The 15,887-nt window shown below is 42.0% G+C and overlaps 1 protein-coding gene across 3 annotated transcripts in view; it reads right to left on the bottom strand.

The window, feature by feature from the left end:
* Positions 1 to 15,887, bottom strand: part of SLC11A2 (solute carrier family 11 member 2) — a 334,480-nt gene that overhangs the window by 36,401 nt on the left and 282,192 nt on the right. For all 3 annotated transcript variants that reach the window (XM_069230910.1, XM_069230911.1, XM_069230912.1), the window contains 2 exons: positions 8,818 to 8,967; positions 940 to 1,013 (listed from right to left, as the gene is read on the bottom strand). In XM_069230910.1, coding sequence (XP_069087011.1) covers positions 940 to 1,013; positions 8,818 to 8,967 — 224 coding nt within the window. The remainder of the gene's footprint in view (positions 1 to 939; positions 1,014 to 8,817; positions 8,968 to 15,887) is intronic.

Below are 15,887 nucleotides of genomic sequence, written 5' to 3'. Positions count from 1 at the left end.
AAGTCGCCTCATTACATGGCACCAAAGGAAAAAGTAGATTTTTTTTTTTTACAGGGCAAGTAGATTTATAAAGCAACCTGTCCCATGGGCAAGTAGATATTCTGCTAAATTCCACACCCCTGTGTCTGCTTCTCTCGCCTACAAACTGAGAGAGGGATTCATGCTACCCCTTTACTGTCCTGCCTCAAACTGGAAGAAAAGAAATATGAGGCAACAGAATAATTTCTCAGCAAGATAACACAGTCACTTCCTGTTTTCAGATGATAAACAATACCATAGACTTTCAGTGCTGAAAGTGGTTTATCCCTTAGCAATATCTTATAATACTGATGTAAGATGTGAGAAGGACTGATGTACCTAGGGCAACACAAATGATCATTGCCTCCATACACAGGCATATGTATTGCAGCTCACATTTTCTAGGCATAGACCCTTAATGACATTTAACACTAGCCAGTCTTAAATCAAATTCTTCTAGGACAATAACAGCCTTGGTACTATTTCCTCAGGACTGAGAACATTTTGGTCGGCAAGATATTAGTATTGGGTGTTTTTCGACAATGTGTCTGTACGTACAACATACGTTCAGTAACACCCCAATGTTTTACCTCAGACCACAACCTGAACAATGATGCAAAAGATGCTAAACATACACATCTTTCTCAGCACAAAGCCCTCTTCCTGTACCACACTCCTTCCTCTATCACATTCATTCAACCAGACCATGTACATACCTGCCTCATACCCGTTGAACAAATCATACACCCTTCTTTAAAACTGGTTATTGTAGGTCAATAATAGCAGCCTGACCTATGAAGAACCAAGACAACAGACATGTATGTGTCTTTTCAATATCTGCATCCATCTCCTTAAAAAAGAATCTTACTACCAAGTATATAATATTCAACTGCAAGAAGACCAATGCACTCTTATACTTACAGTCCATTTGCAAAATCATTCATCACAGGCCGTAGGCTGGTGAAGGTGAGAATAGGGATCAGAGCAAAGGGAAGCTGTAAAATACAGAAATAGGGAAAGAATGTATTCATCAAAATATAAAAGGATTACATTAAGTAAAATCAAGGAATGGACAAGGTAGTTCTGCTACTTAAGTGGTGTATTTATATTTCTTGTTGAATTACGCTATGTATTTAAAATTGTTGCGGCCACGCCATTTTCAGAGATAGATATATATATATGGAAAATGTCACTTACCCAGTGTACATCTGTTCGTGGCATGTTCCGCTGCAGATTCACATGCTATGCATAGGTCCTGCCATTTAGTGTTGGGCTCTGAGTGTTACAAGTTGTTTTTCTTCTAAGAAGTCTTTTCGAGTCACGGCATCGAGTGACTCCTCCTCTTCGGCTCCATTGCGCATGGGCATCGACTCCATCTTAGATTGTTTTCCCACAGAGGGTAAGGTAGGAGTGATAGAGTGTAAAGAAAAGAGATGTCCATGCAAATGGAACAGAGATATATATATACATATGTAGAAATGAATGTTTTAACTTAAACGGCTACAGGCTCCCGGGGAGGCAGGAGAGCGCATGTGAATCTGCAGCAGAACATGCCACAAACAGATGTACACTGGGTAAGTGACATTTTCCGTTCGATGGCATGTGTAGCTGCAGATACACAAGCTATGCACAGACTACAAAGCAGTTTTCCTCCCATAAGCGGTGGTCAGCTTGTAGGAGTTGAAGTTGTTGGAAATAGTGTTCTTAGTACAGCCTGTCCTACTGTGGCTTGTTGTGTTGCTAACACATCTACACAGTAATGCTTGGTAAATGTATGGGGAGTTGACTTAGTGGCTGCTTTACAGATTTCTGTCATTGGTATATTTCCTAAAAATGCCACTGTTGCTCCTTTTTTCCTGGTGGAATGTGCTTTTGGTGTTACTAATAGCTGTCTTTTGGCTTTTAGGTAACACGTTCAATGCATTTTACTATCCATCTAGCTAGTCCTTGTTTTGATATAGGATTACCGGTATGTGGTTTTTGGAACGTCACAAATAACGGTTTGGTTTTCCTAAATGACTTAGTTCTATCAATGTAATACATTATAGCTCTTTTAATGTCTTATATATGCAGCGCTCTTTCTGCTACAGAGTCTAGCTGTGGGAAGAAGACTGGGAGTTCCACTGTTTGATTGATATGAAACGGTGAAATCACCTTAGGTAGAAATTTTGGGTTTGTCCGAAGTACTACTTTATGTTTGTGTACTTGTATGAAGGGTTGCGCAATAGTGAAAGCTTGTATTTCACTAACTCTTCTTAATGAAGTATTTGGAACTAGAAATGCTACTTTCCATGTTAGGTATTGAATCGGACATGAATGCATAGGTTCAAATGGTGGACCCAAGAGTCATGCGAGTACAATATTTAGATTCCATGAAGGCACTGGGGGTGTTCTTGGTAGTATGATACGTTTTAGTCCTTCCATGAAGGCTTTGATAACAGGGACTCTAAATAGAGAGGTGTGTTGTATATTTTGCAAATACGCTGAAATAGCAGTGAGATGTATTTTGATGGACGAAAAGGCTAAATTTGCTTTTTGCAGATAAAGCAAGTAACTTACAATGTCTTGTATTGATGCTGAAAGAGGGGCAATCTGTTTAAATTGACAGTAAAACCTTTTCCATTTGTTTACACAACACTGCCTGGTAGTGGGTTTTCTAGCTTGTTTAAATACTTCCATACATTCTGATGAAAGATGTAGGTATCCAAACTCTAAGACTTCAGGAGCCAAATCGCTAGACTGAGTATTGTTGGATTTGGATGCCTGATAAGTTGTCTGTTTTGTGTTAAGAGATCTGGTCTGTTGGGCAGGTTGATGTGTGGTACTACTGAAAGATCTAACAGTGTCATGTACCATGGTTGACGTGCCCACGTTGGTGCTATAAGTATGAGTTTGAGTTTGTTTTGATGCAGTTTGTTGACTAGAATTGGAATGAGCGGGAGAGGGGGAAAAGTGTAAGCAAATATCCCTGACCAGTTGATCCATGGAGCATTGCCCCTGGATAGAGGGTGTGGGAACCTGGATGCGAAGTTTTGGAATTTTGCATTTTCGCTGGTGGCGAATAGGTCTATGTCTGGTGTTCCCCAGTGATGAAATTACGTTTGAAGCACCTGGGGATGAATTTCCCACTCGTGTGTTTGTTGATGATCTCGGCTGAGAACATCTGCTAATTGGTTGTGTATCCCTGGAATGTATTGTGCTACAAGGTGAATGTTGTTGTGTATTGCCCAATGCCAAATCTTTTGTGCTAGAAGGGACAGTTGCGAGGAGTGGGTCCCTCCTTGTTTGTTTAGGTAATACATTGTAGTCATGTTGTCAGTTTTGATCGGAATGTGTTTGTGAGCGAGAAGAGGTTGAAAGGCTTTGAGTGCTAGGAATACGGCTAGCAATTCTAGGTGATCTATGTGAAGTTGTTTGTGTTTGTTGTCCCATTGTCCTTGAATGTTGTGATTGTTGAGGTGTGCTCCCCATCCAATCATTGATGCATCTGTTGTAAGTGTGGTTTGAGGCACAGGGTCTTGAAATGGCCACCCTTTGTTTAAATTTGTGGAATTCCACAACTGAACCGATATGCGTGTTTGGAGGTCTATCAACACTAGATCTTGAAGTTGACCGTGTGCTTGTGACCATTGTTTTGCAAGGCACTGTTGTAAGGGCCGCATGCTTAATCTTGCATTTGGGACCATGGAGATGCATGATGCCATCATGCCCAACAGTTTCATGACAAATTGGACTGTGTATTGTTGGTCTGACTGAATTTGTGCCAAGACATTGTGGAATGTTTGTATCTTTTGTGGACTTGGGCTTGCAAGTGCTGTTTGCGTATTTAGTGTGGCTCCTAAATACTGTTGAATTTGCGCCGGTTACAAGTGGGATTTTTGGTAGTTTACAGAGAACCCTAGAGTGTGTAGGTTTTTTATTACATAATGTATGTGGTTTTGACACTGTAGGACTGTTGGATTTTATTAGCCAGTTGTCGAGATATGGAAAGACATGGATGTGTTGCCTTCTTAGGTAGACTGCAACTACCGTAAGGCATTTTGTAAATACTCTGGGAGCTGTTGTTATCCCGATGGGTAACACTTTGAACTGATAATGTTTTCCTTGTATTACAAACCTGAGATATTTTCTGTGCGCTGAATGGATGGGTATATGAAAATACGCATCCTTGAGGTCTAATGTTGCCATGAAATCTTGTTGTTGTAGCAGTGGGACTACATCCTGTAGTGTTACCATGTGAAAGTGTTTTGATAGGATGTAAAGATTGAGAGTTCTGAGATCTAGTATTGGTCTCAAGGTTCCATCTTTTTGGGGAATAAGGAAGTACAGGGAGTATACCCCTGTTCCTATTTGATGTTGTGGTACAAGCTCTATGGCTTGTTTGAGTAATAGTGACTGTACTTCTTCTTGCAACATGGAGATGTGTTGGTGGTTTTGGAGGTATATCTGGAGGAATTTGTGCCAATTCTATGCAGTAACCATTGCGGATAATGGATAATACCCAATTGTCTGTTGTAATGGGTAACCAATTTTTGTGGAATGTTTGCAGTCTTCTTCCCACAGGTGAAGTGTGATGAGGGAAGATGTGGAGCGAGTCACTGTTTTGTGTGTGTTGTTTGTTGTGTTGGCTGATATTTTCCCCTACCTCTGGGGAATTGGCCTTTATAAGTTCCTCTAAACCCACCTCGTTGGTACTGAGGCTGGTAAGATGGTTTGGATTGTGAGGTGGATGCCTCAGGACGTTTGTGCTCTAAAAAACACCCCTGTATTGAGGCTTTCGAAATGAACCTCTGTATTGTGTAGTATACAGAGCACCCATGGCTTTAGCGGTGTCCGAGTCTTTCTTCATTTTTTTCAATGGTCGTATCAACTTGAGGGCCAAAAAGCTGTTTCTCATTGAATGACATGTTAAGGACAGCCTGCTGGATTTCTGGTTTAAACCCTGACGACCGAAGCCATGCGTGTCTCCTAATGGTAACAGCAGTATTGATTGTCCTAGCTGCTGTGTCTGCTGAGTCTAGAGCTGACCTAATTTGGTTGTTCGTAATAGCCTGCCCTTCCTCGACTATTTGCTGTGCCCTCTTTAGTTGATCTTTGGGGAGATGCTGGATGGTATCTTTCATCTCGTCCCAGTGGGCCCTATCATACCTAGCCAGTAGTGCTTGGGGGTTGGCTATTCTCCATTGATTAGCTGCTTGTGATGCTACTCTTTTGCCAGCAGCATCAAATTTCCTGCTCTCCTTGTCTGGTGGTGGTGCATCACCAGATGACTGGGAGTTGGCCCTTTTCCTTGCCGCACTGACAACTACAGAATCAGGAGGTAGTTGTTGGGTAATTAATGCCAGGTCAGAGGGAGGTGGTTTATATTTTTTATCCAGTCTGGGAGTGTTGATCCTGGCTTTGACTGGCTCTTGAAAAATTTGATGTGCTTGTTTCAACATGCCTGGAAGCATGGGAAGGGACTGGTAAGTAGTGTGAGTGGAGGCTAATGTATTAAAGAGAAAATCATCCTCAAAAGGCTCGATGTGCATGGCTACATTGTGGTATGATGCCGCCCTAGCCAGAACCTGGGTGTATACAATGCTATCTTCTGGTGGTGATGGTTTGGAAGGAAAGCAGTCTGGGCTATTATCGGAAATGGGATCTGGATCATAGAGATCCCATGGGTCGACATTGTCATGTTGTGAATCTGCAGAGTGTACTGGAGACTGTGCAGGTGTAGGAGTAGTAGGTGGAGAGACAGTCAGGTGAGGAGAATGAGGAGGAGATTAATGTGGTGAAAACTGTGGAGGTGGAGTTTATTGCTTAAGTCTTGGCACTTTAGCTGGTGGCTGATCAGTGTCCAATTTTCCTTGAAAGGCTAGCTTCCTCTTAGTCTTCAGAGGAGGTGCAGTTAGAATCTTGCCAGTGTCTTTATGAATATGAATTCTGGCCTGCCTTTCATCAATTTCCTCCATTTGTGCGAGTTCCTTCCCAGAAAACATATGGCTTTCTTTAAGTTGTTTTAAAAATCCATGCTCCTCTGTGAAGATGGGTCTTTTTGGCTCGGAAGCCGGTTTTCTCTGGATCGAAAGGCCGGTAGTGGATGTTGGCCACGGCTCCGAAAGGGATTTTCGAGGCTTCGACTCAATGGGTCGGGTGTTTGCCTGTTTCGGAGCCTGTGGTTCGGCTAGAGTCCGAAGGCTTCAGTGGCATGGCCTTTCTCGGTGCCAAAGCTGTTGCTTGGTCACCAGAAGCCTTTTTGCGGGTGGAGCCATGGCCTTCTGGCAGTGGCGTTCCCGAGGCCTTGTGTTTGGGCTTAGATTGGACAGGGGCAGACGTACTCATTGTGCTGTCCTGCCGTAACCGGTCTGTCCTCCTTGGACTCCTGCTCGGAATCGGACCCTCGGACGGAGACTGCGGTGTGCATAATCTCCTCTTCCTCCATGTCGAGACGTTCAGTGCTTCTGGACACCATTTCCAACCTTCACGCTCTTCTGTCTCGAGGAGTCTTCTTCGAGCGGAAGGATCTGCAGGCCTCACAAGTATCCTCTCGATGGTCTGGAGATAGACAAAGGTTACAGACAAGATGTTGGTCTGTATATGGGAACTTAGCGTGCCACCAAGGACAAAAGCGAAATGGGGTCCGGTCCATGAGGCTTCCACGCGGTCGGCCCGACCAGGCCTGAGTTGGGCACAGGTGCCCCCGAAAGGCGAGTAAAGAAGTTGGATCCGCAGGTACCGAAGTGTCAATGAGAGATGATACGCGATCGAAACAATACAGACCAATTAGGTAGTTTTTTTGGATTTTTCCAACTCGAACTACCGGAGAGAAAAGAAACAAGTCCGAACCCGATGGCGGAAAGAAAACAATCTAGGATGGAGTCGATGCCCATGTGCAATGGAGCCGAAGAGGAGGAGTCACTCAATCCCGTGACTCGAAAAGACTCCTTCGAAGAAAAACAACTTGTAACACTACAAGCCCAACACTAGATGGCAGGACCTATGCATAGCATGTGTATCTGCAGCTACACATGCCATCGAAAAAAAAAAATACATATATATATATATATATATATATATATATATATATAGTCGTGGAATGGATAATGCTTTTGATTTGATTAACAAAAATACAAAGACTACTTTGAATGTGCTATTTTAGGAACACAGAAGCCCCTTCTACACATGTCCACATATGCAAAAAAGCTCCTTCTACACATGATTTCAACTATATGCAGAACAAACAGGATTAATTTCCAAAAGCTAGTGTACTATACCATTTTTTTATACCTTTCAATGTTACAATAAAAACACCTGCAACATACAACACATAAAAGAAGGTTAAGAGTAACCATTTGTACATGTCTGCAAGACCTTTACTCACAGCTCTTGATAATTTATACAGATAAACGTTTATACGTGCAATGAATAGGCAAGCTCTATACTACATTAGGATTGGCCATACTGCATTCTCATTCGATACAAGGGCTCTATAGCTTTTCAAGGTAGTTGAGCATTTGATGCAGAGGTCCTGGTCTAACCTGCATAACACAAGTTTGAATGCTGGAAAGGGCAAAGAAATATTTTATTGGGCAATGGTTGCTAAAAGGAGTACTGCTGAGCTGGAAATCGCTCAGGGTGTTACGGGGATTCTATGTATCCGTCACCTGTTCCGGGTCTCTCACACACCCACACTGGCCCACAAAAGAGTGACTAAATAAACTGCTAGATGACATTTTCATTCTATTAGCCAACAAAAATGGGAAAATTTAGAGGGTGATGTAATGCTTTAAGTCTGTAAAGATACCTTACAGAATGGGTACTCGCAAACATTTTCATAGGGGCCACAAAGTGTGGTCTGCGGTGTGCCCAAGGGCCACACTGATGCAAGCATGATGGGAGAGGGGTTTGTGAGGGGAGGAGTTAGGGTTGGTGCTATCATTAGTTTGGGAGTTTCAAGTGTAAAAAGGAATTAATGTGATTAATGAATTAGAATGAAATAGAATCACACAATGTGAAATGAGAAAACGGTGGATAAATCCTGGCTTCCCCACTTAGCCAAATTGTGTATCCCAGACAATTGTCTAATTTCTCTTTGCCTCCTTTCTGTTCATTAGGACATATAAGAGCACCTTGAAATACACAAGTTCAGGATATGCGATGTATAAAACCTTCTCCTTAATTATAATATTGTCCATATATAATAACAACCCAGACCGCCCAGAAGGTTCTATGCGACAAGTGACTTCACTAATGCCATGTCTGTCAAGATGGGCAGAGGCATCAATGTTTCTAAGTTCACTTTTAAAACGATCAGTCTTAAAATACTTCTGAATGTACTTATATAATATGGTATACTAGGGTGAAACACATCTGCAAGTTAACGAAATACACTCTTTTGAATATTTAATAGACAATCTTATTTTTCCAGTTTTGTTGTAGGATGTCTTAAACAATGCATTGCTACAGTTAAGTGGTGCAGGGCACCTTATTTGTCTCTTCGCTTCTACTTCAGATGGTTTAAGTAATCACTATTTAACATGTTTATGAATGTTTCAGCTCCATCAAGTAAACAGCAGACCAGTGCAGTCGCTCTGCTCGAAGCTAAATGTCAAGGTCAGGAGGGCCGCATGCGGCCTCCGGGCCGTACTTTGAGGATCACTTCTTTGCAGGCTTCAAGTCCCTTTGATGTATTTCATACGAAACATTCAATTACAAAACCACCAATATTACAAAATTGCCTGTGACTATCAAAAAAGATGGTAAAAAAACAGCATTCATGGCTCCTAGAGAAAAGCTTCTACTAGAGCTCCTCACCTGCAGACTCTGGAGAACATTAAGGAAGTCGTTCATCCCTGTCAGGCGGTGGACGTCTTGAAAAACAGCCACCAGTAGGGTTGGTGTGATAGCAATAGAACGGGTAAGGATCACTCGAGCAAAGCGGGACCATTTCAGGTTCAAGAATCCCTTGAAAGATAAAATAAAATTAAGTATACAAATGAAAAAACATGAATAAGCTGTATGTCATTTTGAATAAAAGACATGGACCAAATTTCCCGTTTCCATTAGCCCAGTTCATAGTTGTAATAGACCATATGAGACCTACAGACATCGGTCAACTGTGTTTCAACATCAGAGCTGTCTGTTATGGAACCAATGTGCACACTCACCCAGTGCCTAATTTGTCAATAAAAACGTGACAATACCCAAAGCTCTCCTCTGAAACACGCGGCATCTGCAATTAAATGTGCGAGCACTGAATACTGAGGCAGCGTAATCCTGAAGCCATCTTGGGTCTCTTTAATCCATTTACAGCCACTCCTTGCCCCTTGAGTTCACTCTTGCAGCATTCTGCTTCCTCCCTTTGTGACACTTTCGTTTTTCTCTTCCTCTGTGTTTCCCATGTCTCTCTTTTGCTCGCAGTAAATGCTTGAGGCAGAAAAATAAGTGCCAGCCCTCAAAAATAAGTGGCGGTACCCCACGCTGGAAACCACCGGCTCAAATTAAGCACTGTACTCACCTACATTTGCATCACAGAGTTTTTACCCCATCGCAACATCTTATTTATTTAAGTGAACGGTCATAGTGGGTACACATTGCTTAAAGAGTTGCCAATGTTTTCAATGGAGCGAGTAGCACTTTCGTGCTTTGAACTGTCAAAAAACAAAACAGGTTCCCTCACAGCTACAGAAAACTAATTTCAAAGGGAAGGGAGGTATTTTCTAGTGGGTCCAGCCCTTATGTTCATATGCCTGCCAGCACAGACATATGGGGCCTATTTCAATACACTTGCATGTAAAGTCCTTGGTGTCCCCTAGCATTCTCCCCAGAAGTGTCTACCGAACCTTTTGTTTTTCATACAGGGATCATGCATTCAGGAGCTCATTTAAGGACACTAATATATTTTTATCTATACAGTGTACAAGGTAAGTGTACCATTTGCTCTCTCTTAGGCATGATCATATGTACCATTTTTGTTTTTAAATGTACCACAAAAAAATTATTTACATTATATGTGTATGAAATATAAATGGTATGTTATAAGACTGTATAGGTTCCCAACACAGTCTCTGCATTTCCTAATTTAGATTATTAGCTTAACAGATATGTACATTTGTTAATGTCTTCATATTATGCGAAATTATTAAACTCTTATACGTGCAAGAATGCACTCACCACTAGGTTACTATCATCCATAGGAGTCTAGCCCCTATTTAAGATGGTGGAAGACGTGCTACAAAAACAAGTGTCTCACATAGCAGTCGACTCGTCTATTGCTTAAAGCTTCAACAAATATTTCGGATAGTATTGCTTCCATTGTTTACACATGTCCATTTATAAATGACTTATCAAAGCCTGTGTCTTAGCTTTGGCTGGAAAACAGACCCAGTCTCACTGAATGGTCTGTGATCCTATTCCAATGGTTATGTACAACTGTTCACTATACTTTCATAGAGCTTGTGACTTCAGCTCAAGCGGTCATGTGTCTATGGAGAAGAAATATACCTATACATGTGCTCATGGCAGACAAGGGCTAGCAGGTAAATTTGGCCAGTCTATCTGCTTGCATGCTGTAGCCGCAGAATCTTAGTCTCCAGTTCCGTCTTTGCATAAGTGCAGTAGCAATGCAAACACTCCCTCTGACTTAAGCACACAGTGTCACAAGATTTAAAGTTCTGACAAACCATATTGTATTTCTGCATGACTGACACATCAACCTTTTCCCCACAAAATACACTTTCAGTAATCATGGGGCAGGAATGGTTACATAATTATATCAAAATGCATGCCTTAACATATATGGTAATTCTTCTTGGGACTCAGGCTTCACTATAAAACATTACTAAAAAGAAGAAAAAATAAATATTTCTGCTAAACACTAGCTTTGTTCTTAAAGCTGTAATGTTTGAATTGCTTAAAGAATGTCCCAGAATAATAGACAACACAGATAAACCCCTTTTGGGAAAGCAAAGCATACCGTGCCCCAGAAAACAATGCTGTCAGCTTTTGAATCGAATTTAGTGCTGCCAAGTGTTTTATATATTTCACAATGAGCCATAATAGTTCAACAATGAAAAGTCGCAGTAAATAGAAAATATGGGCCCTAACTTACTGCCCATTAAGCGAAAGTAATCTTTAGGGTATACCAAGCAGGCTATGACACATTAGGGAAGGTATGATCTGAATTAATTGTAGCAATTTAAATACCGGTACGTTTTATCAGATCCTCCTTAAAGTTATGTCAACAAACACCAAAGGCAATCACTGCTATGCCCATATGTTCAATGTGTTCACTAAAAAGTACTCCTAAAGATCCTCCATGTGTCCAAAGAGGAAACACAACATTTTCCAATTTGGGTGTATGATTCATAAATGACTTGCCATGTTTAAGAAATAGTTTGCTGTGGTTGTGGAAGGAACTATTCGTTTTTAGGGCTTTTTGCATCATAGTTTATGTGTCTTCATTCTAAATTGAATTAATACTACATGAGTCTTTAATCCAATAATATTTTCATGATGTTTAAGGTATGATGCTGAAGAGGGCAACAAATGAGGAAAGACCCAGACACTCAAAGTTAGTTTTAAATGTTTATTTTACTTCTTCATTCCAAGCAAACAGTTTGCCGGATCAACCCAATGGCCACTGTTAATACTCTTAAAAGAAAAAGGTGGATCAGAATATATAATGAGCTGCTTCCAAGGCAAACCTGGCGTATCTGGGTTCAAGTTATTTTTTAACATAAGTTTCAAAAAGGTTATAATATTCATGACCAAACACAAAATAAATCATATGTGTTTTCTAGTTAAAAATATACCATAGGCTGGTGATTACCACAGAAGCAGTCTTCATGTCAATATTTAATGACCGAAAAGAAACAAATACTAAAAAAAGGACGAGATGGGACTGGACGAAATGGAGGGGGAGCTTTCTGTTAAAATGTCAGAGGTTTAGGGAGTCTCCTCAGCTACTTCCACACAAGAGACAGGCCCACTTCTCATGCCAGACTGGGGGAACCTTCAGCTGAAAGATCACAAGGATGATGCAGCCTTGAGAGCTGTTGCTGTGGAACAGCAATGGCCACTGTTGCAGCATATCATCTCTTCTCTATTTACTTTTGTGTTATAGGCAAGAGGGCACACGAAGCAATGAGACAGAGGGAGCTGCCACAAGTGGTCTCTGGATGTAGAGAGAAACAGCCATGACTGTGGGCCTTGAAAGAAGCTGCAGTCTACTTGATGTAAATGGCCTTCCCAGTGGTGAGGGTCAATGACTGTATAGGTTTCACAACATATCAGGCCAAGAAAACACATTTTTGCAGCCGCACTCCACTCCACACGGCAGGACAATCAATCTTTGGGCATACAGACTCTATAAGCAGAGCACTAAGCGTCAAAAAAGACAGTATCTCATGCACCACTTCACTGACATAAAGAAAAACTTCAAAAAGATCCTGTCAGATATTATGGAGGAACTGCACTCTAACATCAGCAAGGACATCAAAGAGCTCAAAACTGTCCTACAAATCTGAAAGCGAGGGTAGAGGCAAATGAACAGCTCATCCAAACCATAGTCGACTCAGAGCATCATGCTAAGACTTCTATAGCCACATTAGAACTACAAACACAGGAACAATAGTAAAAAATAGAACACACAATAAACAAGTCCTGTACGGATAATGTGCAAAGCTTGAACTCAAAGGAGGTAAGCAAGAAGGATGACTAGCAAAAGTGCACCACTGTCTTTGGGTTAATGTTAAACTTTCCAATGAACTTTGAATTGATAAATTCAGTTGGAAGAAGATGTGCAAAGAATGCTGAAAGACTACATGAGATACTTGTTAAGTTGTAACTTGCCCTTTAAAAGAGAGAGTAATCATGAAGGCAAGATCAATAGGTTAAATCTATTGTCAGGACAGCATGGATTCTCTTTAACAATTTATTTCTGAGCTAATTAGGAGTCATTTGCTCTGTTCAATAATTGCACAACTGAATTCCAGGAAGCTCAGGTATTGCTGAAGATTACCCATGTGCCTACAATTCTAGTAGGCCCGTAAAACACTCATCTTGTTCAGAGTGGCCAAATAGAAAGGCATCATGGATCAGAAAGATGAAGATGAAACACTGCAAGAGATGTGAAGTGGTGATGAAGTGAACAGCCACAGGCATTAAGGAGACAGGAGAATAGGAAACCAAAGTAATCTGTATTCAGTCGTGGTACAAGGGCCTGGTGTGTACAAGGTAGATGTACAATGGTGCTACTAAGGAGACAATATAAGGAGGTGGGAGAGCACTGCCGGGGGTGGCTCAAGAAGATGATAACATAAGGATTAGCATATTGTCAAGTTTCTATTCTGGGTGTTGACTGCTCATCATCTAGGTAGGGATGAAAGTATGAATGGAAGAGTAGTGTTTATGTACTCTTAATGATCATTTATTCCTTAATGATCATTTATTCACAGACAAATACAGATGTGCCCAAGTTTGATTCCTGTAATACCTCTTATTCCCAATACCTCTTCCCAGATAGTCCCGTGGGATGGCTGTAGATACCAACTTTCTTACTGGTGGGGATAGGTTCACATATATGCTTCTCAGTTTATGTGGCTGTTAGGTGAGCGAAAGAACACTAAACCCCAGGCATTATTCAAACAAACGATAAAGTCTGCAATCTAATTCTCACTATGTGATTCTCGGAGATGGGGTTTAAACTCACAAGAAGTGCATGAAATTGGGCATTACTGCAAATGCCAACAGACTGACAGAGCCTTCATTAAAGATACGCACATATTAAGAAAACACTTTTTTAGGTTATGCCACTAGCATTTGCAGCAACAATTTGTTACCACTCTCCAAAGTGTAAGGGCTAGTAATCCTGATTAGCAATAAGATAACCTTAACTAATGTACAAGAGAAAAACAATCCCTTAGGAAAGTACACACCTGTCAGGGCAATGTGAGTGGTCATACAGTTACCTAGATGAATCAATATGTCTCCAATTCCACTTCAAGAACATTTTCAGGCTGGATTTTTGGGGACACTCTGAAAATTTGCAGAGCAAGATAGAATGCTTGGCAAACAAGTTTCTTACATTTGGTAACACTCCTTCTGGTAAAGACTCTATTTGGCTCCGGTTTTTTACCTTTTGAATATTCCCCAGGTGTCAAACTGAATACAGAAACTTTTCAGCAGTACTATACATGCCGGTAGTTGGTCTGTGCAACTCCACATCGACATCGTTCCACTCCAGAAATGATGTGTGGACTCTATGTAGGTTTCTCTCCAACATGCTGATACTGGTTGCTTTTGAGACTGTCCATATCCCCAGACGCAGCGCCCACAAAAGCAAATTAGTATAATTAATCACAGAAAAGGGAAGAAGTTAAGTTTGGGAAGGACTCTGCAACTTGACAAAGTCTCTACCAAAAAGAGTGCGTTATTCAACCCTGACTGATGGACGCACTACCTCCCCAGCACAGTGTGCTGTTGACCGACAATGGGGAGGTATTTAAAGGGCCCTTTCATGCTCTGTACCAGAGGCAGTTCTTTTATTTTTTTTGCCTCAGACTGCTAGGCAAGGTGAGTATGTTTTTGTTCAGTACTGACAATTAGTGAACTGTGCGCGCTATTATTACAGGAAAGAAAACGTATAAGGAGCCAATTAGCTTGTTTTACTTTCACTTTAATCAGTGCCCAGGATAATAACTCAGCCCACCGAGCACTGATTACTTGAGAGAGGTATCGTTGGAAAGGGAAATTATGCCTCTACTCACAGGGATCCCTGCTTGGAGATCGTACAGGAGAGCAATCCCAAAACAGGGATCCACCCACTCGACACCAGGGATATTGGGGGAGCTGCCTCTTGGGCAAGGGCTTGTGCTTCCGATTGTTGCTTTTCTGCGCCCCCAGCCCCCTGGAGCAGATGGGGGTAATTATCCCCAAACTGCACCGGGGGGAAGGGGGGGGGGGTTAGGATTAGCAGAATGCCATTAGACACCAGTGTCTAAGTTTAACTAAATATAAACATAAAAACTTGGATGGGGCTGCCCATTGTGAGCACAGCCATGCCCCCAACTCCACCAAAAACCTGGTGACAGTCTTTCTGCCCCCGACACCCAAAAGCCCAATAGACACGAAGGAATGTTTTTTTTTTTTTTAAACAAGTATAGGGGTAGGGGCTGGCTAAGGCCCCATCCAAACAAGAAGCCAGACAGTACTTCTGCCCTTCCTGAGGGATAGGTGTGGGTAATTACTCAGGGGACAGGAAACCCTCTAACACCAGGAACTAATATAATAATAAATATAGGGGTAGGGGCTGCCCACTATGGTCATTGCCATGCAAACACCCACCCTCCCACCCAAAACATCAGGTGACAGTCTTCCCCCCCCCCCCCGAATCGGCAGGAGGGGGGGGGGGGGGGTCCAGAAAGCCCACTAGACACAAGGGAATGTGTTTTTGTTTTAAAAATATAGGGGTTGGGGATGTCCATCATGGCCATGCCAACAATAAGTCATCCTTTCTGCACTTTCTCGGAGGGCTGATGGGGGTAATTACCTGGGGGGGAGGGCAGAAAGCCCACTAGACACTAGGGTCTAATTATACAAATAAACATGGGGTGGGACCTACCCACTATGGGCATGGCAATGCCCCCACTCCTCCACCAAAAAAAGTGGCGACAGTCTTCTGGTCCCCTTTTGGAGGATAGATGGAGGTGATTACTCCCTATCCGCCCCCCGAGGGGAAACAGAGGTGGGGGCTGGCAAAAGAACACTAAACCCCAAGCATTTCAAAACAGAGGCAAAACAAACAAAAGGAGGTTGCAGCCTACCCTGGCATCGAGCCCTACCACTGCCAGGGGTATAGGGTATGGCATGATGCCAGAGTAGAC

Source organism: Pleurodeles waltl, chromosome 4_2, assembly GCF_031143425.1.
Source record: "Pleurodeles waltl isolate 20211129_DDA chromosome 4_2, aPleWal1.hap1.20221129, whole genome shotgun sequence".
In the NCBI taxonomy this organism is placed as follows: domain Eukaryota; kingdom Metazoa; phylum Chordata; class Amphibia; order Caudata; family Salamandridae; genus Pleurodeles; species Pleurodeles waltl.
This window is presented reverse-complemented; position numbering and strand designations above follow the sequence as displayed.